Here is a 27,118-nt window from a genome sequence, read left to right as displayed (position 1 = left end):
GTTGTCCAAGAGTATTCCAGGAACAATCATCAGCTCTTTCATAAATCTTTCCATTGAAAAGTCAAGTGGGGATATTGGCCAGTGATTCTACTGTATTTAATTCCATTTACAACCTCCTGTTCAAGCTTGTATTCAGCAAGATTTAAAGAACATTTGGGGCAGGGACTGATGTATGGTATGACTGTCTTCCAATTTGCTGCTACTCCATTTTGAGCAATCATGTCCCTGGGATTCCCATGAGTTGGTGGTGATATTGCATTTTTCTAGGAGCCTTTGAGAACATCCTTGAACCATTTTCTCCATCCTGGGTTTTCTTGCTGTGATAGTGGATAATGAAGGAATAGCAATAGATTTCAGGAAGGTATGTGACTTGGAAGGGAACCTGCAAGTGGTGGTGTTCCCATTCTCCCATTTTGCAAAAGGCTCACAGCGCAGCCATGGTGCACCACAAGGGACTGAAGTGGAGTACTCATTTCCGGTATCAATACCTGGCTTTGAGAGGCATTTCCTCAAGAGAAAAGTGATCCACATTTTACAGGCTCTTGCCATTGACCTTGATTGTTGGGGAGCAGTGCTGTGCGGCAGGGTCAAGGTTGGTAGGTTGCTGGTGTAAGCCTCTCCATTGGATACAATGAAGAAATCAGTGATGCCTTGCAGCTTCTCTTCTGAACAAGCCCATATGCAAATGTCACCTGCAAACTTTAAATGGGATCATCATGGTTCTGGAGTGGAGGTGATGGTTAGCGTAACGCTATTACAGCGCCAGTGACCCGGGTTCAATTCCAGCTGCTGTCTGTAGGGAGTTTGTACATTCTCCCCGTGTCTGTATCGGTTTTCTCCAGATGCTCCGGTTTCCTCCCACATTCCAAAGACGTACGGGTTAGGAAGTTGTGGGCATGCTATGTTGGCACCGGAAGCGTGGCAACACTTGCGGGCTGCCCCCAGAAAACACTGCGCAGAAGATGCATTTCACTGTGTTTTGTTGGACATGTGACTAATAAAGATATGTTGTCTTAGATGAGTCCACTGCATGGGCGAGCTTGGTGGTGGTGAGATGGTTTTGCATTGAGGAATCCATATAAATGCAAGTTTGAGGTTCCCACTTCCTATAAAATAACTTTTTTTTAAAAAATGTCCTCTTCTTAGAATGATCATGTTCACCAGCCCTGAAGCAACATGGCAGCTGAAATAAATTGGAATTATCTTTCCAGGATAAGATCAGTTTGCCTGTAAAGAATCCGACTGCAATGTCCCTGTTTATTATGGGAAAGAAGGAACTTGTCTTGAATTCTTCAGTGAAAGAAAAGCTAATGAACTATTGTTCCTTGTATGCTTCCCCTTGCCATGGGATTTATCAAGCAAAAATTCACCGCACACATTGTACAAAGTACGGGCTATAACTTGCCAGTTTCCTTAGTCAAAACTTGACTAACCAGTAGCTCAGGAAATGAATCTATTCCCTCCAACAGAAGTAAACCTCTGGTGGAAGGTAAACAAGTAGCTGCAAGTAATTGGACAACTAGTTTTCTTGAATCAGCAGGTATAAACCAGGCAGTTTCCCAGCACCAGGTGTGTCCACCAACACTGAGTTGCAAACAGTGTCACTTCATGCAGAGTGAGAATTCATTAACTGAGGGAACTGTGCAGAGTGAGGGACAGCTGCATTGTCTACTGGGCATTAAATGGCAGGAGAAATTGAAAAGGCCAGCGCTATGTACCTCTACTGAGTCAGGACATGACATCAGGATTCAAACGGTGAGATGTCTCAAGGAAGCAGCTGAATGCTACGCTTAATCAGATGGGTATTAACCATTTTTATTACTTCTACATTTCATTAGCTTAAGTGAAAGGACTTGTTTTATAGTAAGTAGTGTTTGGAGTGAAATAAAGGCCCTGGGGTGATTACTATTTAAATAAGAGTAACTAAAGAGTTTAATTTAAGGACAATTCATGGCAGGAGGGCTTAGGACTGGAATGCTTCTACCTCACAGTGTGGGAACACATCCACCATCTATGGCAGCCACACGCAGAAAATGTGTCCAGCTGCTGACTTAACTGTGTTATGGAGCTAGAGCTGTGCATGGATTCACTGTGCAGCATCTGAGGCTGAGATGTACATGGACATGCATCTGAGGTGATTACACGGGCAGGAATGGAATGGGTTACTGCCAGGCATAGTAGAGGAAGGCAGGTAGTTCAGGAATCTCCTGTGACCATCCCCCTCCCCAGCAGATGTACCATTTTGGATACTATTAGGGAACTCGAGGGCTTCGGTTCGGAGGACTTCGGAGCAGCTAAGTTTTTTCTGTTTATCACTTTTAGGGTTTTAAGTGTAAGGGTTAGTTTTTGTTAGGGTTTTAAGTGTAAGGGTTAGATTTTTAAAACTTACTAAAGGAAGTTATAAAAGTTTTTTCTAACTAGTCGAGTGGGGGCTGGACTGCGCAGGCGCGGCATGGGCAGCTTAAAAAAGCAAACAGCCTATAGAGCGGGCAGCAGAGTGAGAGGCAGCAGAGTGGTCGGGCTTTGGCTCAAGGGGCTTCGGTGTAAAGGGGCAAGGAAGGTAAGTAGCTGGTAAGTAGGTAAAGGTAAGGTTTACCTGTTGTCTATTATAGATTTGTAGGTGGGATTAACTAGGGGGTCAAAAAACAAGGTAATCAGATGGAGGACATGGTCATATGCTGCAGCTGTTTGATGTGGGAACTTGTGGACCTTGCTGCGGTCCACGATGGCCACATCTGCAGTAAGTGCTTGAGGCTGGACGAACTTCGGCTCAGAGTTGATGAGCTGGAGTCGCAGCTACAAACACTGCGCAGCATAAGGGAGGGAGAGTTATGTAGACACGGTCCATCAGGAGGCAGTCACCCCCTTTAGAGCAGGTACATCTGAGGTTCAGGATGCAGATAGAATGGTGACTGTCAGGGGAGGGAAGAGGAAGAAGAAGAAGTCAGGCAGGCAGACAGAGCAGGGAGCCCTGGAGACTGTTCTCCTCAGTAACAGGTTTTCTGCCTTGGAGGCTGTTGTGGGGGATGACCTGCAGGGGCCTAGCTGCAGTAACCAGGCCTCTGGCACTGAGACTGGTACTGCTGCTCAGAAGGGAAGGGTGGGAAAGAGACATGCGGTAGTGATAGGGGACTCGATAGTCAGGGAAACAGACAGGAGGTTCTGTGAAATGAGCATGAATCCCGGATGGTATGTTGCCTCCCAGGTGCCAGGGTCTGGGATGTCACTGATTGGGTCCACAAGATTCTTGAGCGGGAGGGAGAGCAGCCAGAAGTTGTGGTCCACGTTGGCACCAATGACATAGGTAGGAAGGGGGATGAGGTCCTGAAGAGAGAGTTCAGGGGGCTAGGCAGAAGACTGAGGAACGGGACCTCAAGGGTAGCAATCTCGGGATTGCTGCCGGTGCCACGTGGTAGTGAAGGCAGGAACAGGAGGAGGTGGCAGATAAATGCGTGGCTGAGAAGTTGGTGCAGGAGGGAAGGTTTTAGATTTCTAGATCATTGGGATCTCTTCTCAGGAAGGTGGGACCTGTACAGAGAGGACGGGTTACACCCGAACCAGAAGGGGGCCAATATCCTTGCGGCGAGGTTTGCTAGGGTGGTTCGGGAGGGTTTAAACTCCTTTGTGAGGGGGAAGGGAACCGGAGGAGTAGGTCAGAGGAAGAAGGGGTTGGGGAAAAGTTAGATCAAACAGGTAGAGAGGCTTTGGGGAAGGAGAAGCAGAATACAGGCTATAAAAGTAGTAAGGTAGATGGACTGAAGTGTGTTTACTTAAATGCAAGAAGTGTCAGGAATAAGGGAGATGAACTGAGGGCTTGGATAAGTATGGGGGACTATGATATCGTGGCTATTACTGAGACGTGGCTGACGTCAGGGCAGGAGTGGATATTGAATAATCCAGGTTTTCAGTGTTTTAAGAGGGATAGGGAAGGGGGGAGAAGAGGAGGAGAGGTGGCGATACTGGTCAGGGACACTGTTACGGCTGTGGAAAGGATGGATGTTGTAGAAGGATCATATGGGTGGAGTTAAGGAACAAGAAAGGAGCAGTTACTCTACTAGGAGTATTCTATAGGCCCCCCGGTAGCAGTAGAGATATAGAGGAGCAGATTGGCAGGCAGTGTTTTGAGAGAAGCAAAAATAACAGGGTTGTTGTAATGGGAGACTTCAACTTCCCAAATATAGACTGGAACCTGCTTAGTGCCAAAGGTTTAGATGGGACAGAATTTGTTAAATGTGTCCAGGAGGGATTCCTGACGCAGTATGTCGACAGGCCGACTAGAGGGAATGCCATGCTAGATCTAGTTTTAGGAAATGAACCAGGACAGGTGAAGGATCTATTGGTGGGTGAGCATTTGGGGGACAGTGACCATTGCTCCATAACCTTTAAAATTGTCATGGACAGGGACAGGTGCAGAGAGGACAAGAAGATATTTAATTGGGGAAGGGCGAACTATGAGGCTATAAGGAGAGAACTTGGGAGTGTAAAGTGGGATGTCCTTTTTGAAGGGAAATATACCATGGAGATGTGGTCGATGTTCAGGGATCTTATGCAGGATGTTAGGGATAAATATGTCCCGGTGAGGCAGAGAAGGAATGGCAGAGTGAAGGAACCGTGGGTGACGAGAGAGGTGGAACGACTAGTTAGGGAGAAGAAGGTAGCATACATAAGGTATAAGCAGCAAAGTTCAGACAGGGCCCGTGAGGAATATAGGGTAGCGAGGAAGGAACTTAAGAAAGGGCTGAGGAGAGCTAGAAGGGGAACATGAAAAGGCATTGGCTAGTAAGGTTAAGGAAAATCCCAAGGCCTTTTTCACGTACGTGAAGGGTAGGAGGATGGCTAGGGTAAAGGTAGGTCCGATTAAAGACAAAGGTGGGAGAATGTGCCTGGAGGCGATGGAAGTGGGAGAAGTTCTCAATGAATACTTCTCTTCGGTATTCACCAAGGAGAGGGGTCTTGATGACATGGAAGGGAGTGCTGGTAAGGGTAATGTTCTCGAGGTTGTAGATATCAAGAGAGAGGATGTGTTGAAGTTGTTAAATAATATCAAGGCAGATAAATCTCCGGGGCCTGACAGGATTTTCCCCAGGCTGCTTCGAAAGGTGAGGGAGGAGATTGTTGAACCGCTGGTAAGGATCTTTGAGTCCTCGTTGTCCATGGGGATGGTGCCGGAGGATTGGAGGGTGGCGAATGTTGTCCCCTTGTTCAAAAAAGGTAGTAGGGATAGTCCAGGGAATTACAGACCGGTGAGCCTTGCGTCTGTGGTGGGTAAGCTGTTAGAAAGGATTCTAAGGGATAGGATCTATGAACACATGGAGAATAATGGACTGATTAGGGACAGCCAGCATGGCTTTGTGAAGGGAAGATCTTGCCTCACAAGCCTGATAGAGTTCTTTGAGGTGACGAGGAAGATTAATGAGGGTAGTGCGGTGGATGTGGTCTATATGGATTTTAATAAGGCGTTTGATAAGGTTCCTCATGGTAGGCTTCTTCAGAAGGTCAGAGGCCAAGGGATCCAGGGAAGCTTGGCTGTGTGGATTAGGAATTGGCTTGCCTGTAGAAAGCAGAGGGTTGTGGTGGAAGGAGTGCCCTCGGAGTGGAGGGCTGTGACTAGTGGAGTCCCGCAGGGATCGGTTCTGGGACCTCTACTTTTTGTGATATTTATAGATGACTTAGATGAGGGGGTAGAGGGCTGGGTTAGTAAGTTTGCGGATGACACTAAGATCGGCGGTGTTGTGGATAGTGTGGAGGGCTGTCGGAGCTTACAGAGGGATATTGATAGGATGCAGAGCTGGGCTGACAAGTGGCAGATGGAGTTCAATCCGGAGAAGTGTGAGGTGGTACACTTTGGAAGGACAAACTCCAGGGCAGAGTACAAGGTAAATGGCAAGGTACTTGGCAGTGTAGAGGAGCAGAGGGACCTGCGGGTTCATATTCACAGTTCACTGAAAGTTGCCTCACAGATGGATAGAGCAGTTAAGAAGGCCAATGGGATGTTAGCTTTCATAAATCATGGGATTGAGTTTAAGAGCCGCGAAGTGATGATGCAGCTTTACAAAACTCTAGTTAGACCACACTTAGAGTACTGTGTTCAGTTCTGGTCGCCGCATTATAGGAAGGATGTGGAGGCGTTGGAGACGGTGCAGAGGAGATTTACCAGGATGCTGCCTGGATTAGAGCGTATGGAATATGAGGAGAGGCTTAAGGTGCTAGGGCTTTATTCACTGGAAAGGAGGAGGATGAGAGGAGACATGATAGAGGTATATAAAATATTGAGAGGAATAGATAGAGTAGACAGTCAGCGCCTCCTTCCCAGGGCACCAATGCTCAAGACGAGAGGACACGGCTTTAAGGTTATGGGTGGGAGGTTCAGGGGAGATGTCAGGGGGAGGTTTTTCACCCAGAGAGTGGTTGGTGCATGGAATGCACTGCCTGGGGTGGTGGTGGAGGCAGATACATTGGACAGGTTCAAGAGTTTGTTGGATAAGCACATGGAGGAATGTGAGAGAGAGGGATGTGCGGGAGGAAAGGGTTAGATAGTGTGAGGGTGGTTTGATGGACGGCACAACATGGTGGGCCGAAGGGCCTGTTTTGTGCTGTATGGTTCTATGGTTTTATGACCAATTGGGAATGTGGCAAGGTCCAAGTTTGTGGCACCACAGATGGCTCTGCGGCACAGGAGGGGAAGAAAATGTTTAGTTTTAATGATCGGGAAATTTGTAACAGGAAAAGAGAATTCCATGGCCACGGACGTGACTCCAGGATAGTATGTTGCCTCCCTGATGTCAGGATTGAAAATGTTAAGGGAATGGCTGCAGAGAATCCAGAATGGGAGGGTCCACAGTGGTTGTGGTACTTAATGGGACAAATGACTTTTTTTAAAAAAAAGAGTTCCTGGAAGATGAATTTAAGGAGTTGGGAAATCAAAAAGCAGGGTTTTGAAGATGGTAATCTCAGGATTACTCCCTGTGCCATGTGCTAGTAAATATCGGAACAGGACAATAAACTAGATTAGTGCATTGCTGGTGCAGGAGGGAGGGATTTAGTTTCCTGGAATGGTTCTGGGAAAAGTGGGACCTATACAAGCAAGACAGCCTGCACCCAGACAGGACTGGGACCCAGGCACTGTTGGTGAATGTTTAAACTATAATGGTAGGGGGAGAGGAACCTAAACATCTTCAAGGGCAGAGAAACCAGGACGGAGATGAAAGAGAGAACGATAGAAATCAAGTACGGGAGGCAAATGAGGCCAGAGTACAAAAAAAGATGAAAAATGGCAAAAAAAATAAAGCAAGCCTAAAGGTCTCGTATCTAAATCCAGGAAGCATTCATGATCAGGTAGATGAGCTAGTGGTACAAATAGAGGTGAAGAGTTTGATGTGATGCTCCATGAATTTGTTCTTATGGGTGCCCTATCCTTTCCCATTTGATTAGCTCCATCTATGTGAAGCTTTGTCTCCCATATTTATTGCACTGCTCTTTTACACAGCCCCATCATTCATGCTCTTTCTACATTGTGGCCACACTTTGAGGATCTATACACCGCTCCTACCAGTGTCCCCTCTCCCCTGATGTTCTTAACCTCCAGCCAAAGGCTTCTGAACCGAGGTTGTCTCTTGTAACCAATTTAATTTCCAATTAACAGTGTTACCCCATCAACTTTCCCTTCCTGCCTGTACTTCCCAAAATCAAATATCCCTGAATAATTAAGTTCCCAGTTTTGATGCTCACAGCAGGGAATTATTGCAGTTTGGTTTGCTGAGCTATTTTAGAGGCCATGGGAATGTAAGAAACGGAAGAAGGCCACTTATTCCAGCATTCAGTAAGATCATGGCTGATCTTTTCCCTCGGTCATTTTTCTGCACTGTATTCCTTGACTTATATTCAAGACAGAAAGATGAGTTTTGAATATTAAGATATCTTTAGTCATATGTACCTCAAAACACAGTGAAATGCATCTTTTGTGTAGTGTGTTCTAGGGGCAGCCCGCAAGTGTCACCACACTTCCGGCATCAACACGTACGTCTTTGGAATCAGAAACTGAGCCTCCACAGCATTCTTGGCTGGAGAATTCCAAAGTACCTGCTGCATGAAGAAATTTCTCTTTATCTGTCCTAAATGGCTAATCCCTTGTTAAGACTGATCCATGGTTCTAGACACTGCCTCCAGCAGAAACATCAACCCTTATAGAGGTGTATTGATCTTGTAGAAGTGTATAAAATCATGAGGGGCATAGTGTGAATGCACTTGGTCTTTTTCCCAGGGTTGGGGAATCAAGAACTAGAGGGCATAGTTTAAAGTGAGAGGGAAGAGATTTAATAGCAACCTAAGGGGCAACTTTTTCCATCTAGAGGATGGTCCATATTTGGAATGAGCTGCCAGAGGAAGTGGTTGAGGCAGGTACGTTAACAACATTTAAGATACACTTGGACAGATACATGGAGGGGAAAGGTTCAGAGGGATATAGGCCAAACATGAGCAAATGGTACCAGCTTAGCTGGGCATCTTGGTTGGCATGGACTGGTAGGGCCAAAGGGCCTGCTTCCGTGCTGTATGATTCCATGACTCCACAATTAGACCATTTTAGCAGCTTGATAGGCTATTTTTCATTTTTCTAAATTCAATAGAATATAGGTCCAATCTACTTAATCCCTTGTTGTAAGACAAACCTGTCACGCTAGGAATCCATCTGGTGAACCTTCACTGCACTCTCTCAATTTCAAGTATATCCTTCCTTGGGTGGGGAGACCTGGCCTCTACCCAATATTCCAGCTGCAGTCTCGACAGGGCCATATATAATTGGAACAAGATGCCTCTGTTCTTTGCTTAAATCCTTTTGCTCTAAAGACCAACATACCATTTGCCTTCTGAATTGCTTGCTGTAACTGCATGTGATCTGCCTACAAGAACTCCAGATCTCTGAACCATGAGCTTTTTTAAAATGATGCTAAACAACTATACTTTTTTTCTACCAAAGTGGGTAATCTTACCATTTTCCATTGTATTCCATCTATCCTCTCCTTGTCCATTCGCTTAACCTGTCACCCTTCCTCCTTTCCCTCATCAGCCACCCTGAAGCCTCCATCAAAAAAAAGCTTGAATATTGTTGGACCTGATTCCCTCATCCAAATAGTCGATAGTTTGTGAACTGGGTCACAGCACAGATCCCCAAGGCATCCCACTAGTCAGCCTGCCAACCCACAAATGATCGGTTTATTCCAATTCTGCTTTCTGTTTGTGAACCAGTCTACACCATTGTATTGTTCCATTATGGTGTGTTTTAATCTTGTTTGTTGTAGATTTTAAAGGCTTTTTGAAAGCTCAAATAGAGCAGATCTACTGGTTCACTCTAACACGAGAGATTCTGTAGATACTGGAATCTGGAGCAACGTGCACAAAATGCTGGAGAAACTCAGCAGGTCAGGCAGCGTCTATGGAGGGAAATAAACAGTCAACACTTCAGGTCGAGACTTTCAGTCTTGATGAAGGGTCTCGATCCAAAACATCAACTGTTTATTTTCCTCCACAGATGCTGTCTGACCTGCTGAGTTTCTCCAGCATTTTGTGTTCACTCTTATCTCTAGTTACAACCTCAAAACCAGATTTGCCACACACAACTTTATTTTCATAAATCCATGTTGACTGTGCCTAATTCTACTAATTTTTTTAAGTGCCCTATTGCTACTTAATAGATTCCAGCAATTTCCCATTAAAGGCCAACTGCATTACATGAAGGCCACACCAAGCAAGGACTGCAGATTTCCTTTCCCCTATAAGGCAATGAGAGGGGTTTTACAATAGTCCAGTAGTCATGGCCACATTATTTGTTAATTACCCCTGATTAATCATATTTAGATTCATCAGCTGCTTTAAGATTTGAATTCTTCTGTATGTTGGCCTCTGTCATCCTAGTTCAGTCACTTAACCTCTATGCTACCGTTTCCATGGCATTACGATACTTGCAATATTAGAGTTGCATGTGTCCAGTTAAGTGGAGAATGTGCTCCAGACTTTTGCATTGTGGAAAGGCTTTGAAGAGTTTGGAAACCCCACCCTTGTGTAGTCGCAGTATTGCATGCCTGGTCCAGTTTAGTTTGTGGTCATTGACTCCCAGGATCTCATGAGGGTGGCCAGTGTGGCAGAGCTAAATGCCTTAAACATTGAGGCTCAGTGGTTGAACTCTTTTTGATTGGGCATTTCATGTCTGAATGTTCTCCGGGGCATTGCTGGATGTGGACAGACTCCTTTATCATCTAAGGAGTTCTGAGCAAAATTTAAAATATCATTGACCATCCCTGTTTCTGACCTCATGGAGGGAAGGTGGTTGACTGGCCAAGGACACTGTTCCATGGAACTCCTGCGGAAACATCCTGGGCAGATGTTTGACTTGTAGCAAGCAGAACCTTCCTCTGCTGCTCTTTCAAGGTGGTTTCCCTTGTCCTGAGGAAGTTACTGCATGCTGCTGCTACCCTTTCACTCTCTCTTTCTGGGTGCCATTCCATGGAAAATAACCAGAGGACACAAGATACTGGCCGAGTGCTGAGCTTATCCTTAATTCCAGAATTACTAGGGTTGTTTGATGTTGCACCCTGTCAAAGTCTGCCTTCCCATCAAATGCAGTCACTCTCATCTTGTCCTTGGAACCTGCCTTTTTTGTATATGTTTGGACCATGGCATGTGAGACATGGACCAGAATAGTCCTGGCAAAACCAAATAGTGGATTATGTAAGTACTGCTGGATTGTCAGTTGATTTATGATTGAGAGTGGTAATTGTTTGGGTTTGTAAAGGGGTTTTTGTGCTGTTTTCCACATTGATCAATGCCAGTGCTGCCACTGTATTGGAGTGGTTTGGTTGGACATGCAGCAAGTCCTGGAGGGAAAGTCTTCAACACTAAGTCGAGATGTTTCCACGTCCGACAAACTTTGTATCGAGAGCCTCAGCTGCCACTTTCCTGCAAAACTGCCCAAATCAGCGAATTGCTGGGTGTTGCAGAAGCCAACCTCTGCTCTCCACTTCCGTCTGAAGCTTTCTCTGGTAATTTCGTGCCTGGCTCTGCCTCACGGAGGATAAGGATAAGGATGTTCGTGGAGCTTCCTCTCCATTGTTTAATGATCCATCAAAATTGGATAGTGCGGGTTGGCAGACTGTTTAATGCACTCAGCCAGTACCTTGTGTCCTCCAGTTATTTTCCATGGAAAGTGAGAGTGATAGGGTAGCAGCAGCATGCAGTAACTTCCTCAGGACAAGGGAAACCACCTTGAAAGTGGATCAGTAACAGCACTTTAATGAAAAGCATATGAAAGATTTCCTTTGCCATTTAACCTCTCCTCTCTCTCGTGGTATTTCCTGTTGTTAGGACCCATCAGCATAACTTCTCGATAAGCTCCAGCATTTCTCTCCTTAGCACCGAGGAGCACTTTGAAGATTATGGAGAGAGCAATGAGAATGACTTTGCATCCAGCAGTTTGTGTCAGGATGGAGGCATTGGCATCAATGGCCACTTAAATCGCTCGTCGCTGCTTTGTCCCAGGTAAGATCTTGCTGGCAAATGTTGCTGTTGCTGGGGAAGAGCCTCCATTGCATGTGACCAGATCATGGAGACCCGTCTTGCTGTTTCTACAACATCCGGTTGTCTCTGAATGCTGAATGTCGGTTGTCAGGTTCAAGAGTGAGATCTGTATGAATGACACTGGCCTTTGGATGTTTATCAGTCACACACAGTTTTCTGGAAAAGCGGGTGAATAGATTTATTTTGTGTCTTCTAAAAAAGGAAATATTTAAGTGATAAGGGAACTTTTGGGCCAAGAAGTTGGGTAAATAACCTTGTTCTGTGTAACCACTCATCTCGGTAGCATAGCGAATTGCATGTTTCTTCTGAAAATCTTCGCAATATAAAATCTACATCCCAGTCACTTCTGAAATGTCTCCTTGTGATCAATAGCTTCTCTAATCTCCCAACTGACCCCTCTGATTTTCCAGTGATCATTTCACTTCAACTTTACAAAGTATCATTGGGGAAGAGATGCTGGAGTTTTACTGCACCCAGTGTCATAAACAAATCAATCGCCTGGAAGATCTCTCTGCTCGCATCAGCTGTCTTGAAATGAATAGGTAACTGCATGGTTCTGCCTTGCTTTTGATTGGCGTTTTTCCTTATTTGCGGGTGATCCTTTTTCTGTTTTAGAGGCAGGAGTTTTGCACCTTTATGGAATTGAACCAAATGCTGTTGGACTGGGAAGCTTGCTGCCAGCGGGCATTTGGGTGAAATCATTAGCACTAGATATCTGTACTAATAAGGGGTTAATGGTGTTGGGAAATGACAAGCCAGTGGAAGTTAATGGGCTGAGGTTGGGTACCACAGGCTGTGATTAAAGGCAAAGTTGTAATAGTTGAGGAGAAGTTCTCTCTTCTGGAAGTTCATGGTGAAGATTGGAAATCAAGAATGTCACATCTCCTTGATAAGTGGGGCTGGTGTGACGACTGGTAATGAGCTGGGAACTCGATCTGGCGCAAGTGATGAAACAGCATTTAGTAGAGAGGTCAGGTTATCAGCCGGTGATTTATTTTCTGAGAGTGCATTCTTATTGGTTGCAGCTTTTTAAGTGGTCATCCACGTAGTGGTTAAGTGGGAGGGTTTCTGCCTACACCCTTCTAGGCCGCGAGTTCCAGACCCACTGAGTTTAACAAAAAGTTCAACGCTCCTTTGTCTAAACATTGTACGAATCAGTTTAACTGTCACCTTCTCTGCCAGCAGATTAGGTCCTTGCTATTTACTTTGGCTAAATCTCTCATAATTGTGCATATCAATTAAATTACTCCTTGGTCTCCTTTTGTTCCATGACCTCTCCCTGTTTGCCAATAATCCATTCATCAGCCAAGCACAAGCTGTCTAGTTAAAAGCTGAAAGTCTGGAAACAGTGGAGGCCAGGCAGCTACTTGTAAAAAGAAACAGTTATTGTTTCGGGTTGGGTCAAAGATCCTTGGTCAGTTCTGAAACGTTAACACTGTTTATCTTCCCACAGATGCTCCCTGAACTGCTGAGTGTTTCCAGCATTTTTTGCTGTTAAGAGTTAAACACTGGACCAGCTCACAAATGGCATGTAATTCTGCCAGAGGTTTCATAGAACATAGAACAGTACAGCACAATACAGGCCCTTCAGCCCACAATGTTGTGCCGACCTTTAAACCTCACCTAAGACTGTCTAACCCCTTCCTCCCACATATCCCTCTATTTTAAATTCCTCCATATGCTTATCTAGCAATCTCTTGAATTTGACCAATGTACCTGTGCCTCCACCACCGCCCCAGGCAGCGCATTCCATGCCCCAACCACTCTCTGGGTAAAAAAAAGCCTTCCTCTGATATCTCCCTTGAATTTCCCACCCATTACTTTAAAGCCATGCCCTCTTGTATTGAGCATTGGTGCCCTGGGAAAGAGGTGCTGGCTGTTCACTATGTATTCCTCTTAATACTTTGTACACAAGTTTCCAGTATTTAACATCATCCTTGGTCTCCTGTTATCTGAAGCCTCTGAAACTTTACCGTTTTACTCCTCTATACACTTTTTTGCATGACACGCAAGTTTTCACCAGCTGTTATCAAGAAATGCTGCACTTTATTTCACACTGAGTACTAAACTAGTGGTTTGGTGTTGAGAGTCAGCAAGATACTGGAAAGTGATTTTGTTACAGGTAAAGTAATCCCAGACTCTGAGTATTTGACCTAATCCAGAAGGCACAATGTTGGTGAACTCTGCACCTATGCTGTTTGTCCCTCTTAATTCTGAACTTTGTACAATCTGTTCCTGATGCCGATGATTCACTTGCTTTCCTTGTGCTGGTTTAGCATAATACTGTGAGTGCTTTCATCTCATTACTGTACTCAAACAGGCAATTGTCATTGAACATGGAACAGTACAGCCCAGGAACAGGCCCTCTGGCTCATGAAGTCTCCTCTGAACACGATGCCAAATTAAATTAAATCTCTTTTGCCTGCATATGATCTATGTCCCTCCATTCCTTGCATAGTCACGTGTCTGTCTAAAGGCCTATTGTATCTGCTTCCACCACTACCACTGGCAGCCTGCTCCAGGCACCCACCACTGTTTTAAAAAAAACACTTGCCCTGCACATCTCCTTTTAAACTTTCCCTTCTCACCTTAAATGCACGTCCTCTAGTGTTTGACATTCCTACCCTGGGGAACAGACTCTGACCGTCTACCCTATCTGTGCCTCTCATAACTTTATAAACTTCTATCAGGTGTCCCCTCAGCCTCCGATGCTCCAGAGAAAACAACCCCAACCTCTCCTTATAGCTCATGCCCTCTAATCCAGGCAGCATCCTGGTAAACCTCTTCTGTATCCTTTCCAAAGCCTCCACAAGCTGTCATGGCCAGCTCGATTATATTGAGATGCATATCATCATCATATTGATCACGGTGGAAGACGCTTTGTCAGTAAATCTGAGCAAATTCTCCCCCTAGTGGGGATGATTGTGCCGTGCTGTTAACAGGGATATTTCATGAACAGTTGTACTGCAGTAAGTGTTGTCCTATCTACAGATCCAGGCTGTACAGTCAAGGTCAAGTAGCAGTTAATTGGGACTTTCCCCAGCCACCACAGTTTAAATGCAAAGTTTAAATGCGAATGGGAACTAGAGCTCGGGGGCTCTTGGTGTAAATGCTTGAGTATTTGGCATTTGACTCTCAGGGATATTTCTGAATTTAAAACTGGCCTTTCTGGGGTGTTTATGTAGTTCCTGATGTGCAACCAATAAAACTGTAAATCTGATCAGGCCCCTTCCACCCTCCCCTCACCGATCCCAGGAGATGTTCTCCTCCAGTATAGAACCACATCTGCTCAGCTAATGTACGGGTCACGACTGCTGAGCACTGCATGGGGACTAGAACACAAGGAAACAGGCAGGAGGTGGCCCCTCGCCCCTCCAGCCCTCCCACCATTCTATATGATCTTGGCTGATCTTTGCTGTCCTCAACCCTTTCTCCATGCCAATTGCACATAGCCCTCAATTCCTCTATCTTTAAAAGATGTATCTACCTCCACTTTAAATGTTTCTAATGACCCAGCTCCACAATTCTGAGACAGAGAATTCCTGGGATTTCCCAGCTTCTGTGATAAGAAATGTCTGTACTTCAGTTTTAAATGGCTGGCTCTTTATCTTGAATCTGAGCCCTCACTTGAGAATCTTCCACTAGAGAAAACATCTAACTACCCTGTCAGGCTCCCTTAGGATCTTGTTTCAATAAGATTGCCCCCCTTGGTTTTTAAATTGGAATATAAAACAAGCAAATTCCACTCATTCTACAGTTCCTGAACGGATTTGGGAGTAACTCTAAAGGTTCACTGTGGATAGTGCAGTGGGAGCAGAAGGAGAGGGAAGCTGCTCCAACCAGCAATCAGCGAGAGTTGTCACTTATCAGTTGAGGATTTCCTGATTCCAAGCTTTGTGGCTGATGGGGGTAGGGGTTGGAGGAAGGCTGGATGGTGTTTGAATCTGCTTAGCAAGCAACACAGCCTGCACTGGCTGGATGAGAGGAGTTAATATTATAATGCTGGCAAAGTAACACAATGTCCTGAAAGCACATTCAGTTAAACAGCAGCACTTCTTGGGGTGGTGCCCCACTAATACACTTGGGTACCGGACTGGGAGGGCAGTTGTCTGTCCATGTTCCTGTCCCCAGTGGATTCCTGTGAATGAGGTGTGACTGCAGTTTGCACATTTGCCTTTTGAGTTTCTGAAATCGGTGCATGTTAATATCTTGAGTTTACTGTTAAGTTAATTTCAGTTGATCCTGGGTAATGGCCATAGGATGTCATTTGGGGCAATTGTAGGGTATTAATTGTTGCTGCAGACCTGCGCGCCCCCCCCCCCCCGAATATTGACCATAACTTTGAACAGTGGCCGTACAGAGTGACTGCACCAAGCCCCCTCCTTGTGTCTGCCGTGCTCGATGTTTGCATGTCATTAGGTGAGGTATGTGCACCTTTAACCAATGAACCGATGTGTGAAGAATGAATGTTAAGTGGTGGCCCAAGCACTCTGCTTTTTCCGTTTGGAGCAGTTAATTAAGAGCGGGGCTATGAATTTCCCAGTTTCCTGCTTCCTCTGTTCCAGTCTCATTTTCCTGATTCTACATCCTGTTTTTCTGCTTTTAGCCCCATCATGAGACTCAGCAGCAAGAAGGTGGCTCGGTAAGTAGAGAGTGTGGTTGGAGTCTGGAAGCTTAATGTGAAGGGGTTAGTAAAGGTTTCTATTGATTTTTGGCAATAGAGGGGTAAGTGATGGTCAAAGAGAGAGTATGCTGGAGAACCTGCGCAAGCACTTGTTGCTGCTGATGTAACTTGTACGATGAGAAGATGCTTCATGTGGCACAGATCTCAAGTGGCTGCTGAAAGCTAGTGCAGTGTGTTGCAGGGTATGGAAGTAATGCCAGTTTTGCACAACTAACAGTTTCAGATTTCAGCTGGTTCTGAGAGTTGGTGACTGGTATTTCAGATGTACTTGCCTGAGTAAGTGTAGCAGGACTGTCTTGAGTCCTGCACACACTTTCTTACCCCTCCATTTGATTTGGTTGGCGGTGCTATCTATTGCACAGATATATTCAACCAAATGTGATCGCAGGGACTAACTTTCTCTGTGGGCTTTTCAGGCACCATGTTGTCAAACTGAGTTGGGGGTGGGGGTGTAGGGGTTGTGGGGTGGGGGGTTGGGCTGAGTGGAGTGATGAGGGTAATGACTAGACTGGTGTCTGAGTGTGAACTGGGAGATGGTGGCTCCTGGTTAAGGTGTCAGTTTTCACGTTGAAATGATCCAGCCCCTCTGGGTGATGTCCAGAGGGATCTTTGAACACCAGTGCATAGCTCCCTTAAAGTGGCAACACGTGGACAGGGTGGTAAAGGTGGTGTATGGCATGCATGCCTTCATCAGTCAGGGCATTGATATTGCCTGGAATGTAGTGTATGAGCTATAAGGACAAACTTGGGTTGTTTTCTCTGAAGCATCAGAGGTTGAAGGGAGACTTGATAGAAGTTTATAAAATAATGAGAGGCACAGAGCGCAGATGGCCAGTTCTTTTCCCAGGATGGAAATGCCAAATACTAGAGGACATAGCTTTAAGATGCACAGTAGTGTAGCGGTTAGTGTAACGCTTTACAGCGGCAGTGACCCGGGTTCAAATCTGGCTGCTGTCTGTATGGAGTTTGTACGTTCTCCCCGTGTCTGCATGGGTTTCCTCCGGGTGCTCCGGTTTCCTCCCAAATTCCAAAGACGTACGGGTTAGGAAGTTGTGGGCATGCTATGTTGGCGCCAGAAGCGTGGCGACACTTGCGGGCTGCCCCCAGAACACTACACGGAAAGATGTACATCGAAACACACAGTGAAATACATGTGACTAATAAAGAAATCTTATCTCAAAAGGGGGGAAAGTTTAAAGCAGATTTACAAAGCGGGTATTTTTTTGTTAGGTGCTTGGACCATGCTCTGGGGGAGGGGGTGGGAGCAGATACAACAGCAGTGTTTAAGAGGTATTTAGACAAACGAACAGGCAGGGAATGGTGATACGGACCTTGTGCAGGCAGGCAGGGTTAGTTAGACTGGCATTATGGACAGCACAGACATGGTGGAGTGAAGGTCCTCTTGCTGCACTGTTCTGTGGATGTACTTGTGGATGGTTTGAGGTGAGGGGTTAGTTTGGGATGCTGGAATTTGACATTTGGGCAGGAATCTGTTCACCCTGAAACTGTTGATTAACATGAGCTTGATTCGCTTCACGTACCCATGTGATGGGAGGTGGCTCCTGCTGAGATGTCTGGTTGGCTGATGCAGACATAGGGATTGTACCGGACATGCTGCCCAATCAGGCGGTAGTGCGCCTGGCACAGCTCGCCCGAGCTCACACCCTCCGTATCTCCAACACAAAGAGTGCTTGCACTGTGCTCCCAGCTGTGGGAGCTGCCTTCACCAGTCAACACTGAGAACATTCTTTCATTGCAGGCACCTCCAGAGCAGCACAGCCGGCAGTGACAGCATGGAGGACCTGGCTGCGAGCATGTTGGGCCACTTGCCTGCGGATCTCACTGAGCAGGTCAGCCTTTGAATTTAACAGAAGCTTGCATTTTTTTGAGCATCAACTCTGAATAGACCCACTGTGTGGTGCTTTTTGTTTGTAGACAGTTATTTTTTGGACATTTTGATCTGGGTGAATGGGCTTGAGCCCAGCTCTGTAGTAAAGCCCCCTGCTCTACATTTGCAGAGCTGCTCCATTCCTCCCACCACTCAGCTGGTTCCCCTGCTGTGGCGCGGTGCTGCCCATCGGACTGGTGTCGCTCATCAGCAGTGTCCAAGCTCTGAGCAGCTACTGCAGGGCTTGAGTTTCCACTGTTGGAGCATGGCTGAGTGAAAGGACTGGAGGGAGGGCAGTAACCCACCTTGCCCATGGTCCTTCCTCTGCCATTGCAGCCTCAGTCTCCGCACACAGGGAGCAGTCCATCACACTGTCTGTTTCTCCCTCTGTTTGCTGGGCAGGTGATGTTCCTGGAGAAGAGAGTTACAGAGCTGGAGCAGGAAAATACAACCAATGGAGAAGTCCACAGTCGCCTTAAGCAGGAGAACCTGCATCTGGTGCACAGGTAGGAGCCCTGGGGAGGGGTTACGGCTCACCGCGTCTGTGTGTCAATCAGGGTCTTGGTCAGTTTTTCAGTCCCACAACACTCTACCTACTGACTGCATTGATGCAGTGTTTTAAATTGCATTCGCACTTTTAAAATGTCACTTTTGGTGGGGGAGGTGGGGGAGAGGGGAAGCGTGGGGAGGAGACTGATCACATTTGCATTGATACCCCATTTTCCAATTCATTTTAGTTGCTTCCCCCATCAGCAGGGTTGTACAACCCCTGAAACTCCTCCCGAAACCATTGACCTCTACCCCTGTCTCCTCATCACTCTTTAAACCCACCTTTGAGCTAGGTGCTGTTCTGTTTGATGCAAGTTTTGCTTCACTAAGTGTTATCTTGCTATATTGGAGTGCAAGGTTTTGTTGTGTTTAGTAGTTAAAAGATCTGGTAACTAGTTAAACAGGTGGGTAAGTTAAATGCCACTGTATGCTCCTCCCTCCTGAGTACAGTTCTGGCACATCTGTGAACAGTCTGTAAAAGGGCTTGCTGAACATTGTTGCTAAAAATAATCCCATGTAAGACTAGTGAAGGCAGGGATTCGTCACTGGTGTGGGGGCAATGCAAGAGCTCATTCCCTGGCTCTCTCCAAACAGGGCAAATGCATTGGAAGAACAGCTGAAAGAGCAGGAAACCAAGTCCGAACAGATGTTACTGGAGGAAATAAAAAAACAGAAAGATGTTCTGAGCAAAGTGGAGCGAGAACAAGTCATTGAAATGGAGAATCTGCACACCAGGTAACTGTCCATTATAATGAGTGAGTGCTGGTGCAGACCTCTTCCTCCACCCTGGCACAGACTGGATAGCTCAGACTTGGTGTGAATGATGTGGTTCCAGGCTGGAGGTTGGTGAGTGACACAAGCCTTTGTTTTCTGATGAGAAGGATAAGGTCAATGTGAAGCATACTAGTTCTTGAGTTAAAGTCTCTTCCCTGGGCACCAGCACAGTTTGCCTTGAAAGTAAAGTTGTATGGGTCCACAGAAGAGGAATTTGTCCCTGGGCTAGAAGCAGGACTGCAGCACTCCGTTTACCACCTGAGGTAATCAGATATGGCCAATGGTCCTCCAGGTTAAACTCCTCAGGAAGAGGCGATAATCGTTGGTAGCTGATATGGTCAGTGATTTCTGGGAATTGCTGCACTCAGTCTGTGGGCGAGCAGGTTTCTCCTATCCTGGATGTTGGGGTTTTCCATTGACACGAGATTGTGCAGATGCTGGAATCCGGATCAACATGTGCACAAAATGGTGGAGGAACTCAGCAGGTCAGGCAGCATCTAGGGAGGGAAATAAACTGTCAACATTTCAGGTCAAGACCCTTCATCAGGGCTCCATTGCTGTTGTAGGTGTCCCCGCCTAGGTACTGGTCTGTGCTCTCCTGATCAGTGTCTCTGCTTGAGCCATCTGTGGGATGTCCAATCTTTGCCTCATCCTTGTAGACGTGGCTTTTTCATTTACCCTTTGGTCAAGAGAGACCTTCAAGTTGATGTTGGGGCATTTGGCAGTGGTAATGGTGTTTCAGGTCAGGGAAGAGGGAGTGAGTGGGGTGTGTTTGGACTTTAGTGGGGTGGATGTTATTGGGCATGCATGTTAACACCCATGTGTCAGAAAATGCCTGGTTGTTGTCAGAGTTCTTTTGATAGCTGCTATTTGATGGCTGGGAGGTCATTGGAGGAAGGGGTTGGGTTTGTGAGAGCGGGGAGGAAGGGCTTGGGGTCTTCCCTGCCTTTCTCCTACAGTAATATTCTGCTGAAATGATCAGTGCAATAATGAGCCCAGGCATGTGAAGAAGAAAGTGAGTCTTTAGAAACTACAGAGATCCCATCAATAATAACACCACACAGCTTCAGTTAACCAGTAGTCGGCCATAACCTTAGCAGCAGTCTGGTGTCCAGGGGTGAGGTGGAAATGATCGTGAATGCAATCGACAGGGGCACCGCCTCAAACAGGTGATGGAGGGCGATGGCAAACTGGATACGTTTCTCATTTGTTCAGTCTCTAACCGGCGGTGATGGTGTAGGTCAGTCTTCTGTAATGTGTATGTGGAGTTCATTGCCAAGAGTTTTTAGATCAAAGATTCAAAAAAACTTCTAATGCTGGAAATATGAAATAAAAGATGGGGCTAATCCCTCCTACCTACAGACTGCATTCTGGTATGACTGTTCCCTTGTACTACCTTGATGTACTGATGTGATGAAATGATCTGTATGGATGGCGCGTGAATCAGTTTTTTTCACTGTACCTCAGTACACATGACGATAATAAACCGATTTACCAGCTACACATGATCGTAGATTAGAGTACGATGGACTAGAAGTGCAGGTGAAGGTGACTGCTTTGGTCCCTTGGCTGCCTTTATCTCGTCCCTTCCCACCACCCAGGGACACGAGCAGTCCTTTGGATGAAGCAGATTCACTTGCATTCACAATGGTGAAACTAAACGCAGATTTGGGTGACCTCTGTTCTGTCTGCAAGTGTCACTTGAGTTCTCTACCCCACTCCCATTCTGACCTCTTACTTTGCTAATACATGGTATGTACAATACCTTCTGTCTAGCTATCCTTCAGGACCCTATTCAACGGTTTCAGGTAACCAGCCTTTCCTATTTGTATCAGAACCAGTCAGTCCTGATGTATGATCACCGTCCTGCGACGTGAACTCGTTTTTTCCTCTACGCATGCTGCATGATCTGCTGGGTACTTCCAACGACTGCTGTGCTCTGCCTTTCAGTCCCATTGTGCTTTAATTCTAACCCCCCCCCATTGACTAGGCAGCTTCAAAAGTGATAATCTGGGCAACCACAGTTTCTACCCTGTCACAGATGTCCCCTGTATCCCCCTCCCCCTCCCTGCAATGAAACTTCCTCACTTTTGGATGGATCATTGATCAGAACTGTTAGCTGCTTCTCCACAGATGCTGCTGAGGTTTTGGATGAAAGGCCTCCTTCATGCCGTCAGGCTTTAGCATGACCTTGTGTTGTCAGACAATCAGTGCACACCGTGACATGGGTGATAATTAGTCCTGATAACCTTCTCTTGGCTTTAACTTCAACAGGCCAATTGACTGCAGACACTGGCAGGTAGAATTCCAGATACAATGCGAGGGCACGCACTCGGGTCCGAAGGCGGGTCCTCAACTTAAATTAGGGCAATTACAAAGGTATGAAGGTAGAGTTGTCTGGAATGAACTGAAATAGGCTCGGGTAAGTCAGTGGGTGACAGCTACTTCATAACGCTTAGCAGAGATCTATCCCAATTAGAAAGCAGGATTCCATGAGAAAGATGATCCATCCACAGTTAACAAACAGTCAAGGAAAATGTAAAATCAAAGATTACATCATACAAAGTGGCAAGAGCTGGTGGTAGACCGGAGGACTGGGAATTTTACAAAAACCAGCAGTGAGGCTAATTCGCTAACAGGGAAGGAGAAGATGGATTGAGAGAGAACTTGAAAGTAACAACAAACTGAGTTTCTATGGACATGTAAAAAGAAATCAGGTAGCTCGGATCAGTGTGGGGAGGCTGGAGAATGACTAACAGGAAACAAGGAAGTGGCGGATACAGTAAACCAACACTGTGCACCAGCCTTTACAGTGAGGATACCGCAAATATCCCAAAGATAAGAGTAGGTCCAAACAGTATGGAAAAAGTTGTAGCAATCCCAGTCATGAGGGACAAGGGAATGGAAAAACTAATGGGACTGAAGGCAGACGAGTCACTGGCAGACGAGTTACCGGCAGACGAGTTACCAGCACCCAGTGGTCTGCAGCAAAGGGTTTTAAAGTAGATGTCTGCAATTGGTTGTTTTTTCTGTTAAACTCAGAGTTCAGGGAGGGTACCGGCAGGCTGGAAAACAGCAGGCAGGATGTGCTTCTAAAAGGGAGGGAGACAAGGTGAGAAACTATAGGACTGTTAGCTTAACGTCTGCTGGCAAGGTGTGGAGTCGCTAATCAATGGCAAAATAGTGAGTCATTTAGAAAATCTTAATGAAACCAAGTCAACGTGGTTTTATGGAGAAGTAAATTGTTGTTGAATTCTCAGGATGTGACAAGCAGAGTTGATCGAGAGGAACCTGTAGATGTGGCACTTGACAAGTTAGCACACACAAGGCTGGTGCACAAGGTGAGAGCTCAGTACTGAGGGAGTGTGTCAGCACGGATTGAAGACTGGTCATCACAGCAGGCAGAGCTGGAATAAACGGGTCTTTCTCAGATTGGGAGGATGCAACGAGTTCTTGGCTCTCAATTATTTACGACTTATGTTACTAACCTGGAGGTGCAGTGTAAGATATCCAAGTCTGCCAATGGCACACAAATGGGAGGGCATGTTGTGATGGGGATGTTGTGACTACAGCATGTAGAGAGGTTGAGTGGGCGAAAACTTGGCAAGTAGGAGAGTGTGAGGTCACGTAAGAGGAATCAAAACTATTGTCTAACTGGAGAGGTTGCAGAGCAGTGAAGTTCAGAGGGATGGAGGTGCTCTGGTGCAAGGATGTTCATTTAAAAATAAGGAGGTACAGTAAAACGCCATGAATCTGACAGGCTGGGCACTTTGGTGCTGGGTTGGCAGCTTTTCAATAGGATGTTGTTCCAATTAATACTCCAACACATTTTAAATTCACCTTAAATGTTACACAGAATGGTACAATTAAATCTTCGACTGAACCTGGTGAGTTCAAAGGGAGCGCAGAGAGATGGTGACAAGCATCAGTGTTATACATGCTGTTGTCATTTGTGAAGAGGACATGCTGTTCATTTAGCAGAAGCAATGGTTCAGTTTACAGCTCAAAACAACATCCTTGCTTAAGGTAGGATATAGTCGCATTGGAGACAGTCCAATGGAGATTCACTCAGGACAATCCCCTCTTCCCAGGAATTACTATCACAAGCGGCTAAAAAAAAAAGTTGGATCTGTATTCTTCAGAGTTCAGAAGAGTGAGGGGTGATCTTAATGGAACATGAAGATCCTGACGGGGCATGACAAGGTGGATGTTGAGATGTTTCCACTACTGAGAGCGTCCTGAATGAGGGGACATTCCTTGCAAGATAAGGGGGCAATCATTTAAAACACTGGAATTCTCTCCACCAGGGAGAGGTGGAGGCTGGATCATGGGGGGTATTTAATGAGGAGGGAGATACTTTTTGTTGAAAGATTGGAGAACTGATAGCAACATGGAACTGGAACAGAAGAGGAGATGAGGGCTGGGGCAGATTAGCTATGATCATATTGAATGGTCGGGCAATATTGAGGGGCCAAGTGGCCTCCTGCTCCTGTTTTCTGTTCCTGTGTGTGTTCAGTGAGTTTTCTCTGACCAGGTATTCTCTTCCACTCCCACCCGCTGCCACTACTGTACACCATTGTCAATTCTTTTTGCATTTCAGCATGTTCGGACTTGCCCAAGTTGCTTTCTGTGTGATAAGGATTGGTGCTGTACATCATGTTGGTGCTGTTTGTGAAGGGGACATCCTGTTCATTTAGCAGAAGCAGTGAGTTCAATTTATAGCTCAGAAAAACATTGAAACATTAAACTTGAATTGGAATCTTGCCTGACTTTAGCGTTGAGTTTCACCCTGTAGTTGAGTGTGTAGTTGACTGGTGGGTGAACATTGAGATCTGCTCCTGTATTAGTGAGCCCACAGTAGATGGTCAACACTTGCTCCCTGCACAGTGAAGGAGGTACAGGGCACACTAGTTGGTCAAGAATGAACAATTGGAACCTTCATCAATGAACCAAAAGGAAATGACATTTGTGCATGTGTTTGCTGGCAGGTTACAGCAGCTGGATGAGGAGAACAGTGAGCTACGAGCATGCATTCCCTGCCTTCGGGCCAATGTCGAGAGGCTGGAGGAGGTACTTCCATGTTTGGTTTGTTGGATACCACTTTACCTGAAGCAGAGTGGGAGTAACTTGAATTTCTCATTGGTACAGTTATAACGCCAGCACTGGATTTAACCCAGTTGTACTGCTGCCTGACACTAGACTGTACCAATCAATCTGTCCCCTCACTGCAAGTCGTTCATTATTCATAGGGTGTCAATGTTGGCAGGTTTGGTATCCGTCCATCCCTAACACCCCCTGAACTACAAGACTTCCTGGGAAGTTAAAAATCAGCCACATTTACTGTGGGTCTTGGTCACAAAAGCCCAGTCTGCAACGGATTCCTCACCTTCCCTGAAACATGGCGGTGTGGCCATTATCACCGCTGGTTTTCCAGTTCTAGTTTATTCAATGAACTGGATTTAAATTTGCCAGCTGCTCCTGTCCATTAGCCCTGACTTCTGTATCACTGCTTCAGTAACATACATGCTGGTTTCAACCAGTCTGCATTGCTCACTGTTCACTGAGCTGCTGTCACTGACAGACCTGACTCGTGACGGTGGCCAGGTGTTGGTGCCTCAGTGGAGGTGGAGCTTCACCTGGTGGGAAGTGCTGAGAGTAGGTTCTGTACTCACTGTTGGGGAAGGTGGGGCCTCACCTCTCTGGGGGAGGAGGGGAAGGTTGGTGATGGGGGAGGGGTCTTCACCCCCAGTGCTTCCTGTTGTACCGAGTGCTGTCACTGAGGCCCTTACTGTTTCAGGAGAAGAGGAAGCTCTTGGATGAAATGGATGATCTGATACAGAAGTTGAAGGAAGAGCAGGAGAACAACCAGAAGTTGTCAGACAGACTCTTGCACAAGAAATACCAATTCCAGAAAGAAAAGGAAACCACTCAAGAGGTGAGACTTTTTTTTTCTTTGCACCTTCTCTTCCCGTTCTCCCTGTCTCTGCCCAAAGGAGCAAAGGCCTCGCTGTTTGAAGCACTTCACTGAAAGGCAGAGAGTTGTTTGAACAGTGAATCATCTGAAACCCTAGTGGTGACAAGTGGCAGATGCAGTTCAATCCGGAGAAGTGTGAGGTGGTACACTTTGGAAGGACAAACTCCAGGGCAGAGTACAGGGTAAACAGCAAGGTACTTGGCAGTGTGGAGGAGCAGAGGGATCTGGGGGTTCATATTCACAGTTCGTTGAAAGTTGCCTCACAGGGGGAAAGAGCAGTTAAGAAGGCCAATGGGATGTTGGCTTTCATAAGTCGCGGGATTGAGTTTAAGAGCCACGAGGTTATGATGCAGCTTTACAAAACTCTAGTTAGGCCACACTTAGAGTACTGTGTTCAGTTCTGGTCGCCTCATTATAGGAAGGATGTGGAGGCATTGGAGAGGGTGCAGAGGAGATTTACCAGGATGCTGCCTGGATTGGAGGGTATTGAATATGAGGAGAGGCTTAAGGTGCTAGGGCTTTATTCACTGGAAAGGAGGAGGATGAGAGGAGACATGATAGAGGTATATAAAATACTGAGAGGAATAGATAGAGTAGACAGTCAGCGCCTCCTTCCCAGGGCACCAATGCTCAAGACGAGAGGTCATGGCTTTAAGGTTATGGGTGGGAGGTTCAGGGGAGATGTCAGAGGGAGGTTTTTCACCCAGAGAGTGGTTGGTGCATGGAATGCACTGCCTGGGGTGGTGGTGGAGGCAGATACATTGAACAGGTTCAAGAGCTTGTTGGATAGGCATATGGAGGAACGTGAGAGAGAGGGATATGCGGGAGGAAGGGGTTAGGTAGTGTGAGGGTGGTCTGATGGACGGCACGACACGGTGGGCTGAAGGGCCTGTTTTGTGCTGTATGGTTCTATGGTGGCCCTGGTTGTCTTTGAGAGAGTGCATCATTGCCCAGATTTCTGTCAGATTATGTACCCCTCCCTGCTCTGGCCTGGATGTGGTTGACTCTTCCCTCTGCTCCTAGCTTATTGAAGATCTGCGCAAGCAATTGGAGCAGCTGCAACTGTTCAAACTGGAAGCGGAGAGGTTGCGCGGACGGTCGAGCAGCATTGGGCTGCAGGAGTACAACTGCCGGAATCGAGAGACTGAGCTGGAGCAGGAGATTAAACGCCTCAAACAGGTACAAGTGGCTGAAGTTCTTGCCCCTCCCTGGGTCTCTCACAGAGAGTCAGCGGTATTAACCCATTGCCTCTCGCTCCATCTAGGATAACCGAAATCTGAAGGAGCAGAACGATGAGCTGAATGGGCAGATCATTAACCTGAGTATCCAGGGGGCAAAGAGTCTTTATACAGCCTCCATCACAGAATCACTGGCTGCAGAAATCAGCTCCGTTTCCAGGGATGAAGTAAGTTGTTTTTTGACTTGTCATAAAATCACTGTGTCTTTTACTTATCTATCGTAAAAACAGTGCAGCCATTTATAGACACAGCATTTAGTCTGTGCCTGTGACTGTTGAAGTCTGACTTTGGGCTGGCTGTGGTCATTGTGATAGCTGTACAGCACAGAAACTGATCTTTTGGCCCAACTTGTCCACACCAACTGTGATGCCTAAATGCTCGTCCCATCTGCCTGCATTAGGCCTCTATCTGTCTGCTTTCCTCTCCAAGTATCTGCCAAAGTG

The 27,118-nt window shown here is 46.3% G+C and overlaps 1 protein-coding gene across 2 annotated transcripts in view; it reads left to right on the top strand.

Moving 5' to 3' along the window:
* The window catches only part of rab11fip3 (RAB11 family interacting protein 3 (class II)), a 78,348-nt gene that overhangs the window by 48,536 nt on the left and 2,694 nt on the right, over positions 1-27,118 (top strand). Inside the window, exons 5-14 of one of the 2 annotated variants that reach the window (XM_052021181.1) lie at positions 11,404-11,529; positions 11,979-12,110; positions 16,175-16,210; positions 18,012-18,102; positions 18,543-18,646; positions 19,284-19,424; positions 24,452-24,533; positions 25,261-25,398; positions 26,461-26,616; positions 26,702-26,842. In XM_052021181.1, the coding sequence (XP_051877141.1) occupies positions 11,404-11,529; positions 11,979-12,110; positions 16,175-16,210; positions 18,012-18,102; positions 18,543-18,646; positions 19,284-19,424; positions 24,452-24,533; positions 25,261-25,398; positions 26,461-26,616; positions 26,702-26,842 (1,147 nt within the window). Of the gene's footprint in view, positions 1-11,355; positions 11,530-11,978; positions 12,111-16,174; positions 16,211-18,011; positions 18,103-18,542; positions 18,647-19,283; positions 19,425-24,451; positions 24,534-25,260; positions 25,399-26,460; positions 26,617-26,701; positions 26,843-27,118 lie in introns of both variants that reach the window. The other variant, XM_052021180.1, reaches the window with a different exon arrangement.

Source organism: Pristis pectinata, chromosome 8, assembly GCF_009764475.1.
Source record: "Pristis pectinata isolate sPriPec2 chromosome 8, sPriPec2.1.pri, whole genome shotgun sequence".
Lineage (NCBI taxonomy): Eukaryota > Metazoa > Chordata > Chondrichthyes > Rhinopristiformes > Pristidae > Pristis > Pristis pectinata.
Note: the sequence above shows the minus strand (reverse complement) of the source record. Positions and strands in the feature narration are given on the sequence as shown.